The 26662-nt window shown below is 34.0% G+C and overlaps 2 protein-coding genes, 2 long non-coding RNA genes and 2 pseudogenes across 6 annotated transcripts; 4 read left to right on the forward strand and 2 right to left on the reverse strand.

The window, feature by feature from the left end:
* The first annotated feature begins 7542 nt into the window (after positions 1-7542).
* LOC147908344 (uncharacterized) lies at positions 7543-10293 on the forward strand. The gene is made up of 2 exons (XR_015546307.1): positions 7543-8442; positions 9919-10293. It is a non-coding gene; the product is annotated as an uncharacterized LOC147908344 (long non-coding RNA).
* LOC105144403 (Ribosome production factor 2-like protein Non3) lies at positions 10085-20091 on the reverse strand. Of its 2 annotated transcripts, XM_011053288.2 has the most exons (8): positions 19930-20091; positions 18822-18999; positions 12055-12181; positions 11933-11977; positions 11649-11781; positions 11125-11564; positions 10641-10785; positions 10085-10549 (listed from the first exon to the last, which is right to left on the reverse strand). In XM_011053288.2, the coding sequence occupies exons 2-8, from the start codon at positions 18841-18843 to the stop codon at positions 10409-10411; spliced, it is 1053 nt and encodes a 350-aa protein (XP_011051590.2). In that variant the 5' UTR covers positions 18844-18999; positions 19930-20091; the 3' UTR covers positions 10085-10408. The 2 variants fall into 2 exon arrangements, with proteins under 2 accessions (XP_011051590.2, XP_087266246.1); XM_087410120.1 differs by lacking the exon at positions 11933-11977.
* On the forward strand, positions 12314-13145 carry LOC105144402 (uncharacterized). Its single transcript, XR_845903.2, has 2 exons — positions 12314-12473; positions 12804-13145. It is a non-coding gene; the product is annotated as an uncharacterized LOC105144402 (long non-coding RNA).
* On the forward strand, positions 16553-18501 carry LOC105144406 (uncharacterized; annotated as a pseudogene). Its single transcript, XR_015546431.1, has 3 exons — positions 16553-16561; positions 17550-17938; positions 18011-18501. The product of XR_015546431.1 is annotated as an uncharacterized LOC105144406 (transcript).
* Positions 19086-20604, reverse strand: LOC147908345 (uncharacterized; annotated as a pseudogene).
* Positions 20298-25566, forward strand: SCCRO3 (defective in cullin neddylation 1 domain containing SCCRO3). The gene is made up of 4 exons (XM_011053289.2): positions 20298-21054; positions 21534-21700; positions 21860-22167; positions 22321-25566. Exons 2-4 carry the CDS (start codon positions 21616-21618, stop codon positions 22918-22920), a joined length of 993 nt encoding a protein of 330 aa, XP_011051591.1. The 5' UTR covers positions 20298-21054; positions 21534-21615; the 3' UTR covers positions 22921-25566.
* The last annotated feature ends 1096 nt before the right edge of the window (positions 25567-26662 follow it).

Raw genomic sequence — 26662 nt, forward strand, 5'->3', positions numbered from 1 at the left:
AGCAGATCTCAGGCGAAAGACGGGGCAAATAAACATCGTAAGTGCTCCAAAAGTAGACGCTCTAGTATCTGCTGGCTGCATCGTACCTTCGGAGACCAAGCGCGAGTCTGTAAGGGAACTGAAAAATCCCCGTGCTCTTGGCCGAAGCCCAAGGCTTTAACGGACGGGAAGGCGGGGGAATAGAATCGTCTGCCACTGAGAAGACAGGTATAGCGGGTATATCGACTCTTCTGTCTCCACATCCACAATCGAGTCACCGGAGAACTATTCCTTGTTGATACGGGGGCGGAAATTTCGCTGCTTCCCAGCAGTTATGCGAAGAACAAAACTCCGAGCAATTTCAAGCTTTACGCGGCAAACAATACACATATGGGGAGTCGTTCTGAACATTACATTTAGGGATACGCCTGCTCACATGGAATTTCTGCGTAGCATCAGTTCCGTACCAGATTATTGGGGCCAATCTGATTGCACATTACGGTCTCCTTCTGGATCTTAAAGGTCGCAGACTCATCGATCCGCAAAACAATATGTACGTGTCGGGCATTGTCAAATCAGTACCACAACTGGCCATCAGCAGGTAAATCTCAGTACGAAATTCGCGAGCATTTTATCTGAATTTCCGGAGGTTACCGGTCTAGAACAGGCAACTCCGAATTGCAGCAGCGATGTTCGTCATCACATCATTACCACGGATCCGCCGAACGCCCCAGGTGGTTAAGTCCGGTAAAATGAAAAGCAGCAAAGACTGAATTTCAACGGCTAGTCGAAGCCGGAATATGCCGTCCGTCCAGTAGTCCATGAGCGAGTCCCATTCACATAGTACAGAAAAAAGACGGGTCATGGAGGATCTGCGGCGATTACCGTCATCTTAATGCGATCACAGTGCCGGATAAATTTCCCGTACCACATTTGCACGACTGCTCCTCCAACCTGCATGGGAAAGTTTTCTCTAAGCTAGATCTGCATCAGGCAACCAAATTCCAGTGGTACCAGAAGATATTCCGAAGACGGCTGTCGTTACGCCCTTCGGACTGTTCGAATATAAATTTATGACATATAGTCTTAGAAATGCGAGTCAAACATTTCAACGTCAAATCTTCCGCGCACTAGGTGACCTGGAATTTGTGTTTGCATTCATCGACGATATTCTCAGCGTCGACGTCTTTTGAAGAGCACGAAGCCCATTTATGCATAGTATTACAGCGATTAAAAAAGTTTTACTTATGACTCAATATAGAGAATATATTGCAATATATACGAGTTCGAAGCAAGAATTAGAATTCCTCGGCTTTATGATTAACAGCGAAGGTAAATCAACACTTGATAAGGTTCAGGCCATTCGTGAGTTTTCAAGGCCTAACACTATAATGAAATTGAGTCGTTTTCTTGGGCTTGTCAACTTTTATCGTAAACTACTGCATAATGCAGTTGCCGTTCAGGTACCACTAAATGAGTACCTTCGCGACGCACGCAAAGACGATAAACGGCCAATTATATGGACGCCGGCGGCTGAAGAAACGTTTAATAAGTGCAAGGAGAATCTGGTCAACGCGACTATACTTTCTCATCCCTCCGACGCAACCTTGTTTGCGACGCGTCAGATTTCGGCGCCGCCCTCGAACAATGCCTAGATGACTTGGAAACCGCTCGCATTCTTTTCGCGCAACATAAAAAATTAAGTTCGACGCAATAGAACTACAGCGCGTACGATCGGGAGCTTACGGCGATTACCGAAACAGTTAAATATTTTCGTTATTTCCTTGAAGGGCGGAATTTCAAGATTGTGACAGATCACAAGCCTCTCATCTACGCGTTCATGCAACGCTCCGAAAAGGCATCACCCCGACAACAGAGACAATTGTCGTTCATCTCTCAGTTTACCATGCATATCGAATACCTATCGGGCAATGACAATATCGTGGCGGATTCCCTTTCCCGTATTGAAGCCATCCGCTTACCTGCCGAGATTGAACTAAATGAGCTCGCACAGCAACAGGAATAAGACGAGGAGCTACGGTCCATCCGCGAATCTCCTGAATTTCCGCTTACTATGAAGCAATTTCGATGGAGGCCGACGCATACTACACTTTATTATGAAATGACTGGCGAGGCAATTCGTCCCTATATACCGGCATCTTTACGAAATCGCGTCTTTCGTCCATGTTCCATGACACAGCTCATTCGGGGATCCTAAAGTCACTGATCGGGTAATCCGTCAACGGTATGTGTGGCCTAACATGCACCGCGACATTGCGATGTGGTGCAAAAATTGTCTAGATTGTCAATAGTCAAAAATAATCTGACACGTTCAACTAAATCCTGAAAAATTTATCGTGCCCGACGGTCGCTTCGAGCATGTTCACATGGATTTAATAGATCCCTTGCCTGAGTTGGATATGCCTGACGGGTACAAATATTGCGTGACAATCATTGATAGATTTTCGCGTTGGCCAGTAATACCTCTCAAAGACATCAAAGCTATTACAGTGGCACGTGCATTTTATGACAATTGGGTAGCAAACTTTGGAACACCTAAAACGATTCTGATCAAGGTAGCCAGTTCAAAGCACAACTTTTCACTGCACTTCTTCAACTGATCGGCTGTCAACAGATTCGTACCACGGCGTATCACCCCGCCTCGAACGGTATGATCGAGCAGTGGCATAGAAGCCTAAAGATTGCAATAATGTGTCATGCTAATGAAGGCTCGTCACAAGTACTTTCGGCCGTACTATTACATCTGCGTACTCATGTCCGCCTTGACACCGGCGCAGTATCGCCCGAGGAATTCGTATACGGAACGACATTGCGCGTCCTCGGAGAATTTGTACTGCCAGATGACTTTATGCCTAATCCTAAAATGTTCATCGAAGAATTTCGCGAGCATATGCGCAAAGTTAAGCCAATCTCGGTAGAGCATAAACATAAGAAACGCTCATTCGTATTCAAAGATTTATACTCATGCTCCCATGTATTTCTACGTGTGGGCGGTACCAAGAGAGCGTTAGAGCATCCCTACACCGGCTCTCACAAAATCGTAAACCGTGTGTCGGATCGCGTATTCGACATTGATGTTAACGGTACACAGCGTAGTGTATCGGTCGAAAATTTAAAACCAGCGTATTGCATACGCGATGACTTATATAATACAACCTCAGAGGCAAGGCAAACAACCAATTCGTTCAGCAACGAGCAACTAGTTTTAAAAACGTATGCGCGTCCGAAGAAAAAAGTCACCTTCGTCATATAACTATAATAAGTTCTCCCAGCGACAAATATAATTAGCTTAAGATAGATACCAAAGACAACATGCAATAATATGATACGTGGTAGACCTAAGTGCCGACGTACTTATAAATGTACCTATCACTAAAACAATATTTTGTAAACCTAGTAAATAAGCATAGTGTTTAGATTCGTTGTCATTCGGGGGAGAGTATGTAGGGAATTACGTTCTCACTAGCAAGCGGAGAAAGCCTAGGGATTTTGTAGGTTGCAAGTTGCCTACAAGCAGCGTCAGAGAAAAATAAGAAGTCAGATAGATTATGGCGCTCATCCTGTACGGTCGTATTCATATGTGTTCCAGTAATAAAATTCATCGTTACTAGTTACAAGAAAAGTGGTCGATCATTACACCTTACATCATGTCACACGACATGCGTGGGTTTGTCTTGAGAATTAGACTCATCAATTGAGTCACATATTCCCACAAGCTTTCCTGAAGGGAACGCTCTCACGCAGTGCGAAAGCACTAAATTCTTGGACAATCCTCTCACTATAAAGGAGTTGTCCCTCATCAATTCAGCCAAAACTAGATCAGGTCCAGGAGCTGACGAGATTGACTATAATATCATCAAGAACTTAACGCCTGACTGTCTTTCTGTGCTTTTACAAATTTATAATAACCTTTTCTGTCAAGGAATCTTTCCTGCCGAATGGAACACGTCAATGGTTGTTCTCATTCCCAAATCAAATGATAAGGGTGTTAGACCGATTTCTCTTCTCTCGTGCCTTCTGAAGATTATGGAGAAAATTATTTATCTGAGGTTAAGATGGTTTATTGAATCTAATGCCATACTGCCACCTAATCAAATAGGCTTTCGTCCCCAGAGTGCTTGTTCCGACAATCATGTTGCTCTGACGAATTACAATATATTCAGAGTGCCTTCATCGATAACGCCTTTACTATATGCGCGTTTCTAAATATCAAGGGAGCATTCGACAATGTGATTCCTTCCATCTTGATTGAAGATTTGCAGCGTCTTGGGATTCCGCCTAAAACTGTTAGATTCATAATCTCCTTTCTAACAGGCAAGTCACATTCATTTGCGATGGCGTGCTTAAATGCCCATATACGATTAAATAACGAGACTGACGCTGTAAAACATTTTATTTTGATTTCATATATATTTACTTATTATCACCTTCAATATACACCCCTCCTCTATCTCTACAACGCTCATGCGAATCTTCCATTGTTTGAAACAGTGCTGAAAGTCTTCTTCTGTCAGTTCCTTCAGGACGCGTGCCGCTTTCTTTTTCACAGCTTCTACGGATTCAAATCTTGTTCCTTTTAATTTTATGTTATTTTAATTTAATGTTATTATCCTTTCCAATAAGTTTGGGTCATTTTCAATGACATTCAAAGTGTCAGTACAAAAATTTTTGCGAGCTTCTTGTTGTTCAAACGTGAGAATTTTAGGTACCATTTTGGCACACACTTTTTTCATGTTAAAATTGTTATGTAAAATTTGCCGTACACATTCTTTGTCAATTCCTACAGTTTCACCAATCGCACGAATACTTAACCGACGGTCGGATCGAACCAGATTACCGATTGTTTCGATATTGTCATCCGTTTTTGACGTGGAAGGGCGACCTGAGCGTGAATCATCTTCAACGTCTTCTCGGCCGTCTTGGAAACGCTTAAATCACTCAAAAACACGCGATAAACATTCATGGCCATACACTTCTTTCAATAAATTATAAGTTTCAGTAGCGGTTTTTCCAAGTTTCACGTGAAATTTCGCAACAGTTCGTTGCTCTATTACACTTATCATTTTTCCGGCGAAACAAAAAACAACTCTAATGTGAAAGAAGGCTACGGCTATACGGATTTGTTTACAGAAGCGAGAGGTACTGCATTCGAAAGAGAAGGCTTCACGCTAAACAGCTGTCGGTCGCTGGCGTTTGGCGCATGCGTACTTCTTCTGTAGCAGCATCAGTCTCGTTATTTAATAGCCACACCTCGTATTACCTTGAAAGGTCCATCCTAAGCTCTCTACTTTTTAACCTCTACTGTGCGGATATTAATAATTGCCTACATGAAAACACTCTTCTTTTACAATATGCGGATGACGTTGTTCTCTTCTCGTCAAACCAAAACGCTGAAGCTGCCAGATTGTCGGTCCAAACTGAACAACATATATGACTACTTGAAAGGCAGGGGCTTGGAAGTGTCTCCTTCAAAAACTCAATGGATGCTTTTTACGAGGAAGAGATACACTCACCCGGACATTAAACTACATATTCGGAATGTAGAAATTCTTGTACAATCCGCTGTATTTCTGGGTATTACTCTCGACCCCCAAGTTGAATGGCAAAGAGCATCTAAAGACCATCAATAAGGGACGTAATACAAAAATACTAGCAATTCTTGTCGGCACTAAATGGGGATCACATCCAAATCTACTTCTTATCCTTTACAGAGCCATATTTTGCTCTGCTATTGAATAACGGATGCCAGGTATTCAAGCTCAAGGGTAATAAGACCGAATTTTTGCAACTGGAAAGGCTAGTCAACAGAAACCTGCGTCTAGCCCTCGGATACCGATTATCTACGCCTATTAACGTCATCATGGTCGAAGCAAAAGAAATCCCTCTTCACATCAAGTTTAGTTATATGACCTCCAAACTCATCTACAAAAAAAAATTTTCTCCAGGAAGATCTCTCCGGTGCTGCTCAGCTTTGAATACTTAGAGCAAATTGCATACTCCCCTTCAAGAAGACAAGGGGTCCTGGCTACTGTATGTGCATTCAAGCACTATGTAATGCAGAAATATACGCTCAAAATCATTCACAGATCTACTATGCCTTACGCTTATAAACACAGTTATGAAAGCTATACTTATGTCCATCAGTTTGATAGCTCCTTCACCAATGTTCCTAAGAAGGCGAATATCCGTATTCATCAAGCCCGATTCCTGGAAACTATAACCACATATGCCGATCGTGGCCCACTTATTTATATCGATGACTCTAAGTCCGATAGGGAGGATCGCATGGGCTCTGCAATCTTTTCATCAGATCTTAAAGTTGCGCTCAGATTCAAGCTTCTCCCGGAGACTTCAATTTTCTCAGTCGAGTCCTTGGCTATTCTTCAGGCGATTAATCGAAGATCGGTGTTGTGATGAGGCTTCTATCTATTCCGATTCTTTAAGTGCTCTTCAGGTTATATCGTTATCAGGTATTCAAGTTATTCTTACAACTTCAGAAACGCGAACCACATTATATTAGATATTAAGGATCGTCTGTCCTTTTTAACGCAACATGGTTTTAAAATCAATCTAATCTGGGTTCCTAGTCATAAAGGTATACTTGGTAACGAAACTGCAGATCGTCTCGCTAATGAGGCTGCTCTTAGTGGGCATCGGTCTAAATTTAAAATACCATTTCAAGACTTCTTTATGATCTCCAAACAATTTCTTAACACTAAATTTCAAGCGCACTTGACATCATTGTGCGTCATTTAAAGGGCAATTGTATGACGAGTTTCATAGAAGTAACTCGGCTAAGCCATGGTTTTATCATAAGAACCTAAAAAGAAAGGAGTCGTTACCATCTCCAGAATTAGATTTAATCATTATAATCTGACATACAGCCTGCATCGCAAGAGCATTGTTAACTCGCCTGCGTGCCCCTATGGCGACCCAAGGCAGGATATTAACCATATTCTCTTTTATTACAGACTTTGTATTCATAAGTCGGCTAGACTTCGTGAATACCTGAAGAAGTACTTCCCGTTTTATCCCATTAATATTCACTGTATGATTAATAAACCCCCCCCCCCTACTCTGTGCCGCTTAATTACTACATACCTCAAATCTTTAAACCTCAGTGTCTGATTTCCATGAACACGCCTTTGTGATTTAAGGGGGAGAGGTAGAGGACTTTGGTTCTCTCCTTTCTTCCCAGGCGGCGCCCTCCCCCGCCTGGTTATTTGTTTCAGCTATTGAGTTCGCCCTGATCGGAATCGTCGCCATTCTGCGGCGAGGGCCAATTAACATCGAACAAGAAGAAGAAGTGATGAGGTAAACTCTGAGTCCTTCCCAGAGTGATCTAGACGAAGGAATTTCTGAACGCTTTGGGATGCAATTGGATAACTGGTAAACATCGGTGAAGATTGAGAAAAAACATGAAAGTAAGATTAATTGCTGTTACAACGAAAAAGAGATCGTACTTGTTCTACAAGTAGAAGTCAATTGTATATTGAACGCATTTTTAAAAAATATGCTAACCGACTACACAAGTTATATTAAATAGGACGATTTATAAATATTTTACATACCACTTTTTCTTTGAATACATTGGGTCATCTAAAAAGTATCCGCGGTCACTAGATATATGACCATCAACACACATCTAGTGACAAAAAACCGCGGATACTTTTTAGATGACCCAATATTTATATTCTTTTAAGTAGGTATTTTTTTTCCATTCGCACAACTTCAAAATCAGTTACATTCAATATTAAATTTTCCATTTTTTTCTTCAAAATAGTTAAACCTTTCAATATTTATGGAACTTAACCTTACTTTCATCAGGCACGTGATTTTATAGTGCGAAATGCGCATTGCGCATACGGGGCGACTTTTACCCAACCGAAAAGGTTGACGATAGAGTGATTTTAGAATGATCTAATTCGTTTCTGAACGCTTTGGGTAAATTATACCTGAAGTTTCTGAACGTCTGAGGCGCACACTAGAGCATTCCAGAGTTACCTAGGCATAATTTCTGAACGCACTCTAGTAGAACTAAAGAGTTTTATAGCTTCTGCACACTGGAAATCAATCAACACATTAGGAACTGTAAGCTTATTGGCTACTGCATCACATTTTGTCGCGCGGCAAGCGTTTCCGCGTCCAATGTGCAGAAGCTAAGAGAGTAGCAAATTGCATCTCGTGAATGCCCATGTCCAATCAAGACGAGGGTCACGTAACCAGTTTTTTCCAATCTCTTCCATGCCTATGGAGTTTTGGTGCCCAATTAAACGAGAGGCACGTGATACAATTTGCCACTCTCTCTAGAGACTATAGGTTTGTCACGCGTCGCGTGCTCCAAATTAATTCAAAAAGCACTTGGATCACAGATATGGTGGTGGATGGAGCAGTTGCATTCATGTGGTCCAATGTTCAGTGACACGAACGGATTTAGGATAAGTGAGCCTGTCACCTAATCTAATCCATGAAGACTATTTGAACGAATTGAACGGCATGTGTCTTGTTTCGTTTCGGATATTTTGTGTTACTTCGATTATTTGAAAAACGTTTTTATACAAAATAAATGCATTTTTAATAAATATAAAAGTTATATTATATTTTATTTTATCCCATACAGCACAGAAGATTGAAGCAATATTGATGCAATGTTGCAATATTGCAGATTGCAATATAATATTGCAGAGATATTACAGAAATGTAAATTAACAATGCCTGCAATATGTCAATAATATGCATGTAATATTCCAGAAACATTACAAAACTGTAATTCTTTAATTGTTACTATAATAATATAAAAATATAATTTTTTACAATATTTATGTAGTACAGTTTTTTTAGATTAAGTCGTTTTTATGATATAATATTAGGTGTTGGAATTAATTCGTAGCGTTTTACAAGTGATGGGAAGTACTTTCATTAATGTATTTTTTAATGCTCATGTGAAATAAATAACATTCTTTCATTAAAAAACGCTACGAATTAATTCCAACACCTAATAATTAATATAATTCATTTTATATTTAAATAAAAAATTTATTGATCTATTATTTAATGGCCATTTCATTAGCTAAGTTTTATATTTATTTTAAATATGAAATCAGGAGATTGTATAATATCGAGTTTGGATACAATCAATTCATCATTATCGTAAGATAATAAGCAATTAAGCTGCTAAAAATGATTTATCGAAATATTTATTATGTGATCGATGATGTATTTATGCCTCATGTGAACGCAAAAATAAACCAGCGTTTGAACTTTATTGATAAATTTTATACAGTCATTTTTTAATCGATTTCAATTGATTCGGAGTGGTTTCGAATTAAAAAGAATCACTGTGATTAACTTAATCCATGATTAACTTACCAAGCGACTGTATTATTATATTAATGTGAATAATATTTGTAATTTTTTGGGACACACACACATACATACTTTATCCTTACGAATAAATTTATTCTTCAAAATTAATACAATATTTATTGGAATATTTTATGGTTTTATCATAAAAAATTGTTTTTGGAAAGCACATATCACTAGAAATGTGATTTGTAGAAAAATTAGAGTTAGTGAGATATATGTATAGAATTAGTTTTAATTTTAGAGAGTCTTCGTAAAAAATTTATCCAAATACATTACATTGCAATATTGCCGGAATGTTTTGTTGCAATATAACAAAAAGCGGACATCTAAACATTGTCGGAATTTTGCAACAATGATTTAGCAATGTTTCGCAATGTCATATAATATTGTAATATTTCAGTGAAATCATTCTGCAATGTTTCTGCAATCTTTCTGTGCTGTATGGGATTGTATTATTTTTTTTGTAATTTTTCTAATTTTATTTATTTTATTTAATTATTCTTTTTATTTTATTTATTTATAATATTTATTTTAAGAATTAATTATTTACAGATTTTAATATGTAAGCGTGGTTGCCGCAGTTTCGAATTATCTTTCGAATATTCTCTCAAAGTTTGGCATTTCACGATCCACAAAATCGCCGGTAGAAAATAGATAAATTGAAGATATTATTGATCATTTTCTGAACTTCAGGAGGAATCAGAGCACTTGAGCAAAATCCAAAGGATACAATTTTATTAAAAGAATGTGACAACGTACGAAAATGTTTATCTACTTCTAGGATTACGGTAAAGGTAAAAATTTTATAATCATGTTTTAAAATAATGATTACATATGAGACCTATATTATCATTGATTGCAGAATCAGAAAAATGATACCAACTGGAGTTGAAAACAATAATCATATTAAAAAAAAATAAAAATATATTAAAATTCATTCTTTCCATTTATATTGTAAATACCCAAATCGATCAATCTCTCAATCATTAGTTTCTTTTAATTTCTTTGCGCAGTTGTTATTATCATCAGCAATTTTTTTCTTTTAGGTATTTTTTTCCGGTAATGTTTTTTTTAAGCCTTTCATCTTCCTTGTCTGAATGCCGATAATATTTTGTGCGCCAATATGTATACGGCCATACGTTGTACCAAATGTATCTTTAGAAATATTCTTTTTCGTCTTTGCCTATAAAATTACAATTATTAGATTAAAATATTCATCTTTACTAAATTGATATATAATTTATAAAAATTTAGAATTATTTATAAAACAATACCTTGAGTGCGTTAGGTTTCCGACAAGCTCGATTGAATAAATCTTCAGAGGCAAACTTGTTACGCCTGCATACTAAATCAGCACGTGGTCCTATTTCCACGAGTTCTATTCTAGGTGTTCTCGTGTTAGATTTTTTTAAAAGTATCCTAAAAATTATTAGATCGATCAATATATGATTATTTTAAATTAAGATCGCAAACCTATTCTTTTACATATTTAAGTTATTGCAACATTTATTTTACATGACTTTTTACTATTGATATATGTATATAATATTGATATATATATATATATATTAGGTGTTGGAATTAATTCGTAGCGTTTTATAAGTGATGGGAAGTACTTTCATTAATGTATTTTTTAATGCTCATGTGAAATAAATAACATTCTTTCATTAAAAACGCTACGAATTAATTCCAACACCTAATATAAATAATCAATAAAAAATTGAAAAATATAAAAATTAATTTTTACTTTTATCTCACCTATAACTGCGCAGAAGTATTTTATTCTCGACAGCTGTGAAACTTAAAACATGTTCAAGACCTTGCAATCTGATCTTTTGAACCTCTTCTCTAAGAAACATGTCAATGAGTAAGTTTTTGATTCTTCCATACTCATAATTACTTTCAAAGAGTTCACCATTAAATATCAACAATGGTTTTATTCCTGAAGTGATCTTTTCAACTTTGAAGTCTTTCAATCCTTTATAATTGTCTATGCCAAATTCTATCATGTCTAATAACATATGTTCATACATTCGACCCATTATAAGATTGTGTGGACGTTTCTTATTATGAGTAGCTATCATGAAAAGAGATGCGTCATACTTAAGAGCAAATTTTTCAATAGGTGTAATATTCTCAAATGGCAGTATGTCATTTTTCTGTTTCATCATTTGTACATTAGGTTTCTTCAAATCATACTGAAAAATATATTTCATTTATAATTGAAAATTTCTGTTGCTATAAAAGTTGAAGCAACGCCAATAAAAGTTGTATTTGTTTACCAAATCCTTCATAATATCTGTAACGATTTGCGATGTGCGATTACCCTTGAGATATAAAGCTTCTTTAGCATTTTCTATTAACTTAGGCTCCTTCTTCAATATAGCTTTCTTACCCTTATGTGTAGTTGGCTTTCTGTAAAAACATATTGCATAAAATTATAATGTATAATGAAGTCTGCAATAATCTACGTATACAATTTCATGTACATTAAGGAATAATGTTTAATATTACTTTGTAAATAAACATTACGCTGTAAATACACCGAAATACATGACAAACTTACGTAATTCTGTTTATAGCAGGCATGATGAAATAATAAATTGATATACTAAAAATTACTATTTTATATTTTTCTCAGTAAACGTGAATAACACTGGGATAACACGTGGATAATCTAATGCTCACAACATATGACTCGAATGCACTTCTTCTTCTTCTTGTTCAATATTAATTGGTCTTTGCCGCGGAGTAGCAGCAATTCCGACCAGAGTGAACCTAGTAGCTGAAACAAGTAACCAGGCGGGGGCGCCGCCTGGAAGGAAAGGAGAGAAACAAAGTTCTCCACCCCTCCCTTAAAACGAAGGCATGTTCATGGAAATCAGATATCGAGGTTTAAAGATTTGAGATATGCAGTGATTAGACGACACAAAGAGTGAGGGGGGGGGGGGAGAATTATTAATCATACAATGAATATTAATGGGATGAAGCGAGAAGTGTTTCTGCAGGTAATCGCAAAATTTAGCCGATTTATGAATACAAAGTCTGCAATAAAAGAGGATGTGATTAATGTTCTGTTTAGGGTCACCACAAGGGTCACCACGCAGGCGAGTTAACAATATTTTTTCGATGCAGGCTGTATGCTAGATTGTAATGATTAGATCTAATTCTGGAGATGGTGACGATTCTTCTCCAATGAATGGTTATCCTCTTGAATTCATTTTTGTAACAATAAAAAACAGAATAAAAACTTTAGAAAATAGAACTAATTTAGATAAAAATAGTGAGTGTAATAATAATGAAAACGATTCTAATTTCAATTTAAAGAAAAAGTTTTTTGTAATACCATATTTAAGTAAAGTATCGGAAAAATTTTAAAAATTATCACATAATCAGGACTTTAATGTTGCTTACAAACTTATAAATAAACTTAATAGATTTATTAAAACTGGAAAAGATCGTGTATGCAAAGAGGACCATTGTGGAGTGGTTTATAAGATAAATTGTCTGGATTGTGAGTCTTCTTATGTTGGCCAAACAAAAAGGAAATTAAAAACTCGAAAGAACATAAGATTGACATAAAAAGATCCTCTGAGATGTCAGTGATTTCACGCCACCAAGTGAATGAGATGCACGAATTGGATTGGGATAATATTAGAATTTTAGATACAGAACAATCATTATTTAAAAGAAGAATTTCTGAAATGATATACACAAAAAGCCAAATAAGTAGTATTAATAAGCAAAGTGACACTGAAGGTTTGCCTGATATTTATCTGCGTTTTCTAAAGAAAGATCTCTCTCACACTTAAAAATAATTTTAGAACAATCTAAACTTTTGATATACATATAAATAGCAGTAACATATAATAATACACAATGTCACGACGATTTCTATCTGCGTGAGGAAAGTGCTTAAGATCATCATTTTGTCTGTAAAACAGGTAACGATTTGTTAATCCTCATAAAATTGACTAGAAAATATTAAGTTTAATTTTTAAATTAGAATCTGGAAATTTTTGTTCTACATAACTTGCAATATTATAATTGGCGCTACAACCATGTTGTATGATGCATCTTCATATAATGAAAGAACACGTTTATACATATTTATATTTTTGATGGCTGAATTTAATGTCAGATATATGTAAATTCTGCGTTTTACTGATATTTGTGATTTTACTGAAGATGGCCAGATTGTGGCCGAAATGTCTAAAGATTTTTTTATTAATGTGAATGAATTATTAAATTTCACAAACAACATCCACTGCTGTGGTTTCATGCTCCTCTTTTTATATGTTTTTATATATTTGTTTAAAATAATATGCATATTTTCAGAATTAGTTTTATAGCAAAATTTAAATTTTTTAAACATATTTATCCATTTGATAATATCGATCTATATAGTTATGTACATTTTTTATCAGCACAGTAGTTTTCTTTGGAAATTTTATAGATATACACAGTAGTGGAAGAATAGATTTAGTTTTCCTACATCATGAAAATGAAGAAACACAATCTTGCTGTTATCATGATATTAATCAATGGATTAATTACTGGCTTCACTGTGGTCATTTAAGTTTGAAAGGAGATGTGAAGATGTCAAAGAGTCTAAAGAAAGCCATAAGCATACAAGATTATCTCGAAAACCATTCGGCAAATAATCTTAGAAATCTTTTGTCTTTTGTCTCATTATCGAAATGTATATATTGGGTCATCTAAAAAGTATCCGCGGTTTTTTGTCACTAAATGGTGTTGACCATCAACACCATCTAGTGACAAAAAACCACGGATACTTTTTAGATGACCCAATATATACAATAATAATGTTCAATATCAATTTTATATAATTTAATCGAGTTGTAATGGACTGAGTTTTGGGTTGCAAGTATTGAATTTTCAGATGAAGTTATACAAACTGCAGTGCCAGTAATCAAAAAACTTGATAATTTTATAAATAACTGTGATAATTATGTTGATAGAAAAAACCGGTGAAATTGATGAAAATCGATTGTGTATAAGAAATATGCTATTAATAATTAATATGTCTACAATATTGCAATCTTATTTATTAGACTATTTATACTATCATTTATTTGTTTTTTAATTGCAGGTAACGTCTCGCAGTAATAATGTAATTCAACATTATTAAGATCGTTTCGAAGATGCGAATAAGCATCAAAAATTTAATTAAATTACTCAATTTAACTCGTGATATTACTGCGGTAGTTTAGTGGAGTTAGCGTTTCAAGATCGAAAAATCATTCCACGGCACGCGTTGAAAAATCATTTCGGCGCGTTTCTAAGAATTAGAATATAAAAATATAATATAACAATATAATATAATATTAATAAAATAAAATAAAATAAAATAAATAACACAAACTGTAGAAATCAAAGCATCAAACGATCTAGCTGGATCTTAAACGCTTGTATGATTCTTGTGTGAATTTATATACTACGTACGTAGAGAGAGAGAGTATATAAATATAGTTTTATATAAAAAAAGTAATACAGTTAAGTAATATAGTAACATAGTAATATAATATAATATTGTAGTAATATAATAATATAGTAATATAGTATTATTAATAATATTGTAATATAAGTAATAATATATAGTAATATAGTAATATAGTTTTATATAGTACATAAATATAGTTTTATAGTTTGTGTTATTTATTTTATTTTATTTTATTAATATTATATTATATTTTTATATTTATATCAAAAAGTTATTAAATGCGTTTTTATACAAAATGAATCTGAAATATTTTTTTCGATACAGTACGTTTTCAACCATTACGCATGCGTGCGTAATATGCCCCAATCGTACCACCTTCTGAGGTGAGGCAAATGGAGCTTGCTCTTAATTGATCCATGGAGTATGCTCTAATGCGACGCGAATATCTAGTCGCCATATTGATTCGAACATATTGGAGCATGTTGGGCATGTTTGAACGTGCGACGTGAACAAATCTGTTTTCTATAAATGAAGAAATATTACACGTTGCAACAAATGCTTTTATGTAAATAAATAATTTACCACGTTTCTATTAAAATAAATATTTATTTGAAGGTTTGAGAAAATTGTGACAATAACTAGTAATAAGAACCTTCAATATATTGGGTCATCTAAAAAGTATCCGCGGTTTTTTGTCACTAGATGTGTGTTGATGGTCATATATCTAGTGACAAAGTACCGCGGATACTTTTTAGATGATCCAATATATTGTATAAAACAGTAAAAAATCAACCACTGCCGATTGTAACAAAAATAGTTGACTAGTGATTTAGTTAAATCGTCATTATAGAAACATTCGAGATAAGAAAACTCTGTACGAGAACTCGGACCATTTTCTAACATCGTGGATACAAGCTTTAAGCGGATTAGTGGATTGTCAATCACAGAATCATTCTGTTAGATCTGTTTGCAAAATTTGCAAGCAGATCTAACAGACCGAATAAACCTAACAGTGCAATGAAATAATTTAAACCCTATGAAAATTAATAAAAATAAATTGTAAATATATTAAAAAATAAAGAAAAAATATAGAAAAATTAGAAAAAATATTAAATTAACTTAAAAATATATATTTGTATAAAGAAATATTAAGTAATTATATATCTATGAAAATATTATAAGAAAGCTGGTATAAAAGAAATTTATGTAATATAATATAATATTGTAGTAATATAATAATATAGTAATATAGTATTATTAATAATATTGTAATATAAGTAATAATATATAGTAATATAGTAATATAGTAATATAGTTTTATATAGTATATAAATATAGTTTTATAGTTTGTGTTATTTATTTTATTTTATTTTATGCATATATTGAGTCATCTAAAAAGTATCCGCGGTACTTTGTCACTAGATATATGACCATCAACACACATCTAGTGACAAAAAACCGCGGATACTTTTTAGATAACCCAATATATCAAAAAAAAATTTTAAATATTGGGTCATGTAAAAAGTATCCGCGGTTTTTTGTCACTAAATGGTGTTGACCATTAATACCATCTAGTGACAAAAAACTGCAGATACTTTTTAGATGACCCAATACAATAAATAAAAAGAAATCTTTCTTGCTCGGTTTTCTATGTTACTTTTGTTCACTTTTTCACAAAAATTAGACCAATCTTTCGAGATTTCTCACACAACATTTCACCAAATGGACAATGTACGTAATACTTCTCTCTAAATTTCGACTCTAAACCATGCGAAAGACAAATGTTTAAGTGGAATATTGAAACGCTTACTTATATACACAATATATATATATATATATATATATATATATATATATATATAGAGAGAGAGAGAGAGAGAGAGAGAGAGATAGAGAGAGAGCAATAAAAGGAGGAAAAGAGACGAGGCAACTTACTTATTTTACGCATGCACACTTCATTTTACCAGCCAACATAAAATCAGGAAAGTTGCGCTACTGTATATACTGTATATACTATGTCACTGGCCTATGTCGCTCTTACCGCGCTATACGAAATGATAGAGGCGAAAAGAAGCAAGCGGCACAGTATACGCGGTTCCTATAGTTACCTAGTTATGCTGGAATCCCATGAGGCGTGTATTTGCCGCGTATTGCGTAATCGCGTAACCAATCAGAAGCAATCTGCCTTTTCCGCTATGCGTAAATAAATTTCCTACTATCTATGGCGCATAAAAGGTAGCCTGCGTACACGCGAAAATCAATCATATTTTTATATTCTCCCAGAGCTCTATAATGGAAAACCAAATACCGAAATTCATTGGTTACACTATTTATAAAAACGCACTATGGGACAGGAAGGAAAACAAATTCGCGTACTGATCGTATACACACATCTTTACAGATAGCCGTATTAACTTTTATAAGACTTGCTCCGAGAGACAGGTGTCAATTAAAGAAAAATCTATTCTGACTATACATTTATATCGTCACAATGATATATTGTTTTATATTTGTGCACTTCATTAGCAAATATATTCAAACACTGTTGATAGTTCAGCTGCACATTTAAAATTGCGAAAATTAATAGCTACTTGGTTATTAATGAAAAAGAATAAGCGAAATCAACGATCCGTACGAGCTGTACATAAATTTTGGATTCGTCCAATATTTTCTTATGAAAATCGATTATTTCAAGGAGCAAGTGATAATCTTGTAAAAGAATTACATTCACAATGACAGTCAATTTTTTAATTACTTTTATATGAACGTGGAAATGTATCAAGAATTGTTAAATTTGGTGGAACCACTTATAGCGAAGCAGGAATGTATTCGAATGCCAATATCTGCAAACACATGTTTGGAAATTTGTTTGTGTCTATTTAGCTTCTGGTGATAGCATGAAATTACTTTCTTATGCATATCGAGTTGGACATATCATTTCCAAAATTGTGTCAGAAACTTGTGAAGCAATCTGGACGATGTTAAAAGATAAAATTTTTCTATCATACAGTAAAGATATTTGGAAGAAAATTGTTAACAAATTTTGAAAATAGGTGAAATTTTCCTAACTGCATAGGCACTGTGGATAGAAAACACGTTATGATTTAGGTATTAATTTTTCAAAATTTTATTTAAGAATAATTTCATATTTTAGAAAATATTTGATTTTTCTTGTTACAGGCACCTCCACACAGTGGCTCAACATATTATAATCATAATTCAAATTTGCTGTTTAAATTTGCTGTTTGATACAAAATATTACTTTACTTTCTTAAACATCGGAGCTGAAGGACGTCAGAGCGATGGTGGAGTTTAGAAACAGCAACTTGTATAAAGCATTGGAAGAAAATTTAATAAGAATAACACCACCAGATGTTATTAGAAATAATGGACCTGTTTTACCATACGTGACGTTGTGGCAGATGAAGCTTTTCCTTTAAAAACATACATGATGCAACCATTTTTCCGAAGTCAACAACTCAATGAAACGAGAAAAATCTTCAACTACAGACTTAGTCGAGCAAGACATGTTATAGAAAATGCCTTTGGAATATTAGCAGAGGTGGAGAATCTTTAGAAAACTAATTATAACATTTACTTCTACTTGCAAAAAAATTATACAAATAACATATTGTTTACACAATTTTATAATGAAATGTGAACTGCAAAAATCAGTTGCAGAACGAATTTATTCTACAACGCACTCACATGATTGTGATGTTTCTACAGGCCTTATAGACTCAGGAAATATTAGAAACAATTTTCATTTGCAAGGTGCAAGTGTAATAAGAGATACATTTGCTGCATATTTTAAAGGTCAAATCAGGCAACATTACACTCTCACCAGCAGATAAATATCTAGAAGTACTTTCCTCAGAGGCAGAAGGCTGTGATTCTATTGATAATGTACTTATTGTTTTGTAAAAAATATTAATTATTGTGAAAGAATATGATATATAGTATAAATTTGTTCATTTCTTAAGTGACTTACGATTCTGTTTGAAGAGTATCATCCAAAGGATTAATTCAAAATATCGATAAGAATTTTTAAAATTTAATGATAATGCGCCAGACCACTAGGAACATATGTTTTCATCTTTTTTCTAGCTCTCACATAGCAGTTACGATGATATTTCCACTTTTTTGCAGTTCTTCAATTGACATAATACCTGTAGAATAGGCATACAAAGTTTAATCTTATTATGAAGACATTCTTGTGAAATATGACTGGGAAAGTTGTTACTAAAGCCATAGCTTCTACTGATAACAGTATTGGAAAATTTATTAAAAAGGATTTATAATATATCCAAGGATATTTCTAATTTCTTTTCATAATGTTTTGTTTTTTCAATTTTGATTGCTCCAGCACATCAATTCTATGATCAAATAATGATAGCCTTTCCATGATAGCCATTATTAGATGTTCATCAATATCATTAGACTGCGCTGATGTATTAGACTGGGTTAATGATTGTGATTGCTGTTGTGAATGCTGCAAGCTCTGAATATTATTTGACGGTTCTTAGACTTTTTAATATTACTTTACTCAAGATACATTTTAACAAGCATTATAAAAAAAATTTTGTATCGATAGTAACAATTAAGTTTTGATCAACATTAATTAGATTTTCTCTCTTCATCATAACTCGGAAAGCACCGGTGTGCTTTCCATAAATTTTAACAAACAATATTCAATAGCCATTCACAATATCCCCACTTCAGTTGCTAGAAAAAATATAATTATGAAAAAGGGTTCTTTTGAACCTCGCAAAATGTACTAACAAATGATTATAAAAAATAAACCATTAAGCAAAGTGAGAAGGTAGCTCAAAGATAAATAAACATAAATAGAAATGAGCATAGATGTCATTTACAAAGTCATATATTAAAAATTATAATTTTATAATCATTTGTTTATAATTTTACAATTATTAACGAATATATGTCGAGGCTTAAAAAGTAAAAGTTCCCTTTTAACTAATTTGAAAAATTAATAAATAATTTGTTACTCTTCAGGAAAGTTATTACACAAGTATAAACATAAATCTATGTTAGGCGCGAGGTCTACAATGTGATAATATCAATTAATATATACTTACAGAATTTAATGTATTTATCATTTCCTGAATTTGTGATGATATAAACAGACCATGATTGTACCTAAGAACGATTTAATTAACTTGAACGATTTGATGAAGTGAAGAGAGAATACACTGACATATACAATATATGAATATACACAACGTTGATAATATCACGTAATACGCCAAAAGTAGAATTCGTACTTGCTTTTGGCGTAAAACGCGAAACTACAGCGGATTGCTCCTGATTGGTTACGAGGTTACGCGATATGCAGCAAATCTCATGGGATTCCAGCATTAGTTTCTGTATCGCATACCACACCACATGTAATTGCACCCTAAAGCCTAGAACACCCACTGTGTACAATGCGGTGTATGAAACTTAATGAAACTAATAGCTCTAGCCGCGTGAATCAAAGGATTTTTTTTTCCTTTAGATAAAAAGTGCCCTGAGGCACGAGGAACATCTTCGTTGGTTGATCAGTTGATGGTGGATCAGTTGATCATACTGGATCACACTTCACACAGTTGATCAGCAGGGGGATGCAGATTAAATCTTGGGGTCTGAGCTCTGAACATTCTGAGTACTCTGAGAGTCTTCGTTTTGGTCGCAGTGAGTAAGTCGGTTATGGTCGTAGTGTTTTCACTCGAGACGTTGCTCGATGCTCGACGGTGAAGCGTGAGTGAATACATCGCAACGTCGTATCGGTCGGTGGCGATTACGTCGATTGACTGCTGCTGGTTGTGATTGCCAGCTCGATCACGGTGGATGAGCGTCTCGCACACTTGGAATGAGATCGCCGTTGTCACAGAGTCTCACCGGGTTACGACATCGTCGCAAATGACACAGGCTCGGCTACCAGGTTGCGGAATTCCATTCCGCCGGGCGCTCGTTTTTTCGATTAGGAAATATGCCCTGTAAAAAAATAGGGGACATGAGGAGCAACGCGACGGTCTTTCGTCGTTGATCCGTCGCTAGGACAACGTATTTTAGGAAAAACGCACGACTCCGATGCTGAGAATATTCCTCTACTTTCTTCACTACTCGACAGATCTATGAATACGGTCGACACGCCGTATTATCTCACGACAAGTCAGTCTCAAGCGAAGACCGAGGAACCATAACAGATATGTAACAATAAGGTATCACCTAGTCATCTATTTTTATGTCTTCTTTCTTTCATCTCTCCTAGATTGTCAATCTTATTCATACAAGTGGAGCTTGCGGAACTTGTCAATATTGTAAATCCTTGTTTGTTTTTCTGTAAACTTTTCAAATACTTACCTATTTTGATGTTGACAAGATATCTCAAAGATTGCACAAGAGCTAACCATGAAGCAATTTTTATGTTTCTTATAGTTAGTAATTTGATATATTACTTACTCTCTTTCCTTGGCATCTTGGTAATGAGTCTTTACGTATCATCTATATATCAATGCCTTCCAGCAAGAAACACAGAATCATTGTTCTATGCCAATGTTAAACAAAATAAACACTGTCTCTTGCTGAAAAGCATCACAAATCTCATGGCTTGAATCGCTTGAATATTTGTACTTAACGGAGATAAACAGAAATATTACATTTAATATAGGCCATAAGCGACAAAGATATCATTTTTCAGCTTTCCATCAAGACTGCCAATGTAAGACTGAATTACTGATGCATGGCATAATTATCTTTGATGTCAAGTACGGTCAGCATCAATGGGAAACTGTTTTTCGTGCTTCAAGGTGCCACTTCCACCATCGACCAGTACTGATCACACGATTGTATTGGAGCACAAAGACGGTAGATACAATCAATTTTTTCTTCTTTCATATATTACATTTTTAGATTCTTTTTAGTGCAAAGTATACATACAAAAAATTATTTAATTGCCAACTTATTCAGTTCCGCTTCTTTCACACTATATAAAATAATTCACAATTTTTCAATTACCTTTTATAGATACGATGGAACTCAGAGGTTTGTTCCCAAATTCTTGCCAACAATCCAGTTCTTTTGTGCCTGAAACACATGTAAATGGGAACAGAAAATCCACAAGTATGCTACCTACATTTAATAATGTAGGTTCGGATAATTGTGGATCTGTACCTAATGTACAAAGTAATCTGCGTTTATCGCGAGGATTCTATGCGCGATTACAACCATTAGGACGATCCAATACATCATCGGGTCTTAATTTAAGTACTGAAACTAGGCAGCAAAAGGAACCTTCAGAGAGCAAACTAAACGCTCTATTTGATCAATACAAGGTATGGCACATAAAAGATACTTCTATGTAAAGAGAAAGAACGTTGGGAGACCATGTATTATAATGCACAAAACATTTAATAATTTAATAATTTAAGATTATAAAGAATTATACAAATACTATGATTAATATATTTCATATGTTTGCCTTTAAGGATCCTCATGAAGATGTAATATTAGCTGACGGTATAGAAAGACTCTGTAATGATTTACAATTATCACCCGATGAATTTAAAGTACTTGTGCTTGCATGGAAGTTGAATGCAGAGCAAATGTGCCAATTTACGCGTCAGGAGTTTGTCACAGGATTAAAAACGATGAAAGTCGACAGTATACGTGGTGTACAGGCACGATTGCCTGAGATCGTTCAAGAATTAACGATCAATAGTGATTTGTTCAAGGATCTCTATCGATTCACATTCCGATTTGGCCTCGACGTAATGTCTGGTCAAAGAATCTTACCAGTTGATATGGCGATTGATCTTTGGAGACTCGTCTTTACGATACGTGAACCTCCGCTCTTATCGCGATGGCTAAACTTTCTAGAATGTCATCATATCCGGGGAATACCTAGGGACACTTGGAATATGTTTCTAAACTTTGCCGAGAGCATCGGAGACGATCTTGGTGCTTATGATGATGCAGAAGCGTGGCCAAGCTTATTTGATGACTTTGTAGAGTACGAAAACGACCAAATGAACCAAAATATTACTAAGGATGACATTATGAAAGATACTTCTATTGACAAAGCTTAATGTTCTTGTTCTAAAAAAAATGACAGTGAGAAGCGAAAGGTATTATCTTAAATCTAATATTTCAACAAGTTCATTTGACATTATCCTGCGATCATCATTTTATTCTTATCTATCACTATGATTGAGGAAGTGATATTCCTAATTATTATTGTCAGCCTTTTTTAGATCTATTTGTTATTGCGTCGTTTTGTTTGTACTCGGTATTCTACTTCCTAATGTAAATATAACTGATTTTGTGTAATATTTAATTGCGCGTATAATAATTGTGTGCATATGGATACGCGCGCGCGCGTGTGTGTGTGTGTGTGTGTGTGTATGATTAAGTAATTCGCGAGAAATCTCCATATTTTAATGTACTAGCAGCAAATTACATATTATTATGTATTTGTTTTGTATGAACCAGCTACGTTTATTATCAAAGATGTATTTTTACACTTTATCTCCGAACTCGATACGATTTGCACTTCTCGGCCGATTTTCGACTCAACTTCGCCTTCCGCTGCTCTTTTCACTTCATCATTCCGCGCGCAATTTAAATACTGCTCGACGATTAGAAGCGTATAATTAAATTCTATCTTTTCTTTTTCGTTCATTATATAACTAAGCATCGAGCGGCATTTGGACTGCGCGCAAGGTGATGAGGTGAGAAGAGTAGCGAAAGACGGAACCGAATCGGCCAAGAAATGCAAATCGTGCCGAGCGCTGCTTCATCTGACCATAAGCCTGTTTTTTTTTGGCTGAACTTTTGCACTCAGGAGGAAAAATGAACTAGTGCAAAAGTTTAGCCAAAAGAACAGGCGCGCGCGTGCGTGAGATTATGGAAAAAGTCTTTATATACAGCCGGTAGATGGAGATCTAGTCGATTTTTTATGTGCCACTATTGTATAGTGTATTAGGTTATATATGATTGGAAAGATGCTATTTCATATATCATTTATTTTCAAATAGATTCATTATAGATTTGAACAATACTGACGCATTCAATCAAATTTGAAAATGAATGAAAATCAAGAACATTTCTGACATTCTTTATTATAAAAAAGGGAAATTATTATTATTAAAAAAGGGGATTTATTATAAAAAAGGGAAGAATGCTGCGAAAATTGTCATGTTTTTGAACAGAATGCTCTAACTAGACAAACAACAGCGAACTGGTTTCGCTGATTTTATGATGGAAATTTCAACATTAAAAATACACGTCGTTTTGGTCGACTTATTGTGAAAAGTTTCGATAAAATCTTCCAAAAAATTGAAGAAAATCATGTGAATAACTGTAACATAGCTAACAAGCTAAACAATTGATCGTAAAACTGTTTTGGAGCATTTGCATAAGGCTGAATACACAAAGAAGCTCGATGTTTTGGTGCCACATGATTTGACAGTAAAAAATTTAATGGATCGAATTTCCATTTTCAAATCACTGCTGAAACGAAACGAAATTGAGCCTTTCTGAAAAAATTAATAATGGGCAATGCAAGTGGATAACATAATAATAATGTCATAGTCGAAACGAGATGAGGCATTACAAACAATCGCAAAGTCCAGATTGACACTTAATGCCTGTTCTGATAGAGTTGCAAGTCGTAAACCATAAGAAATTGGCTAAACCATAAGAAATTGGCTAATCACAGCTAATCATTGAATGTGACAAAAATAATCAACAACGATTGATTAATTTCTTACGGCTTACGATCCTATTGTAGAACAGGCTCATGAAAGTGATATTGTGTGTCTGGTGGGACTGGAGAAGAGTCTTCTATTACAAATTGCTGCCGCCAGGCAAAACGATTTCGAATTTCTATTGTCAATAAATAATGCGATTGGAACAATCCATTCAGGAAAAGCGGCCAGAATTAATCAATAGAAAAAACGTCTTCCATTATGATAACACTAAGCCACACACGATGACAAAAATTGAGAGAATTTGGCTGAAAAGTTTTGATGCATCCACTGTATAGTCCTGGCCTTGCACCGTTCAAATTATCATTTGTTTTGGTGTTTGCAGAATTCTCTTAATGAAGTAAACTTGATTTCAAAAGGCCTGCGAAAATCATTTATCTTGGTTTTTTTACTAAGAAATCACAGAAGTTCTACACTGATGGAATAATGGCTTTACCTGAAAAATGGCAAAAGGTCATCGATCAAAACGATACATATTTGATTTAATAAAAGGTTTGTAAACTATTTAAAAAATATGTTTCAATTATGCTCCAATTTATAAAAGACTTTTTCCTTAGTCCAATACGCACACATGCGCGCGCCCACGCGCACACACACACACACACACACACACACACACACACACACAGAGAGTTTATAATGACACGTTATGTTCTATGCAATTGCTTATAATATTGAGCATGAAAAATAATCATATCGAGAGACATAATTGTGCTTATTTATTGTGGTCAGCTACATGGACACACGCGATATCAAATAATTTTTATTCATCTTACGGAATGTTATTTTATGGAAAATATATCTAGAATACATGTAAATAATTGCATAAGACTATCGCTTTTTTCATTAAGTTGTGATACGTAAACAATGTATTTTTAAATTATACATATTAAAAGATATACGATGAAATGAGATTATAAAATTTTGATACAGTAATGAATAAAATTATAGCTTTAAAAAAAATAACTAGAGCTAAATATTATCAATATCATGATATCCGTTTGTATTGAATTATATTTATACTGCATGACGAAACAAATTATATTATTAATCTAATAAGGCAAATCGTTAATTTTTACAGATATAAAAATGTTATATTTTAGATCCTTTGAAATTTTAAGGAAAATTGAAGATATTGTTTTCGGTTTTTATATTATATTGTTCAACACAAAGATTTAGTCTTTATTTTATTTATGAGTCGAAAATGTTATTAAATTTTTGCATTTTCATATTAATATAAAGATTATTTGAAGAGTCGGAAAAAAAGAATAAACTGAAAGAATTATATTATGCAAAAATTAACATTAATGTTTGAACTGTAGCAGTCTCTTAAATTCATACTATAAAAAGAAATTTCTGATGCAATATAGAAATTCTATATTCGAATTAAAATCTCTATAGATATGAACGTTTTAAACATCCTGAAAAAATTTAGAAAAATGTGAGAATTAATTTTACATTTAAAGAGAAATGTTCAGAAAGAATCTTCACAATTCAAATTTGTGATACATCAAATATAGGTATATAATATCTGGAGAATTAAGATTTCTTTTAAATATTTTTGAACACAAAATAATATTATAAATAAATGAGATACAATAAAGTATCTCATACGTATTCTACAAAAATTAAAAAATTTACCTTTGATTATCTACATTACATATCTTATTAGAATAACATGTATATTTATATTTAAAATTTACATAAGTATTCAATATATTATGTTAGTGATGTATACAAATTTCGGTTGTGTGCAATGTTTTAACATTTATAAAAATACAAATAATAGAAGATGTGTATACTAATTATTTTATTTTAATTATTTCTATCTGTTTGCTTTTTACTTTATTTATGAAAAATATTGGTAGAAAAAGTATAGTCAGAAAAAGATATATTAACTAATGAGTGCAACCAATAATGATATGTAATGTAACTCGTATATTGTTAAGAATGTGGAGGTTTCTTTAACACTTTATGAGCATACATATATTATAGATACGTATATATTGCCATGTCTTTCTCTGAAACGATAAGGAATTTTCATCGAATTAATATCGTGGAT

The sequence above is a fragment of the Acromyrmex echinatior genome, chromosome 10, assembly GCF_024713525.1.
Source record: "Acromyrmex echinatior isolate Ae372 chromosome 10, ASM2471352v2, whole genome shotgun sequence".
Taxonomy (NCBI): Eukaryota; Metazoa; Arthropoda; class Insecta; order Hymenoptera; family Formicidae; genus Acromyrmex; species Acromyrmex echinatior.

What these genes read in the sequence shown, in the direction of transcription:
- SCCRO3 (XM_011053289.2), top strand. Translation starts at nt 21,616, where the DNA reads ATGGGAAACTGTTTTTCGTGCTTCAAGGTGCCACTTCCACCATCGACC. An exon ending in TGTATTGGAGCACAAAGACG is followed by an intron (nt 21,701 to 21,859) that starts GTAGATACAATC and finishes TACCTTTTATAG; the next exon opens with ATACGATGGAACTCAGAGGT. An exon ending in CTCTATTTGATCAATACAAG is followed by an intron (nt 22,168 to 22,320) that starts GTATGGCACATA and finishes TTTGCCTTTAAG; the next exon opens with GATCCTCATGAAGATGTAAT.
- LOC105144403 (XM_011053288.2), bottom strand. Translation starts at nt 18,843, where the DNA reads ATGATACTCTTCAAACAGAATC. An exon ending in GTGCATTCGAGTCATATGTT is followed by an intron (nt 11,978 to 12,054) that starts GTGAGCATTAGA and finishes AGTAATTTTTAG; the next exon opens with TATATCAATTTATTATTTCA. An exon ending in GGAAACCTAACGCACTCAAG is followed by an intron (nt 10,550 to 10,640) that starts GTATTGTTTTAT and finishes GTAATTTTATAG; the next exon opens with GCAAAGACGAAAAAGAATAT.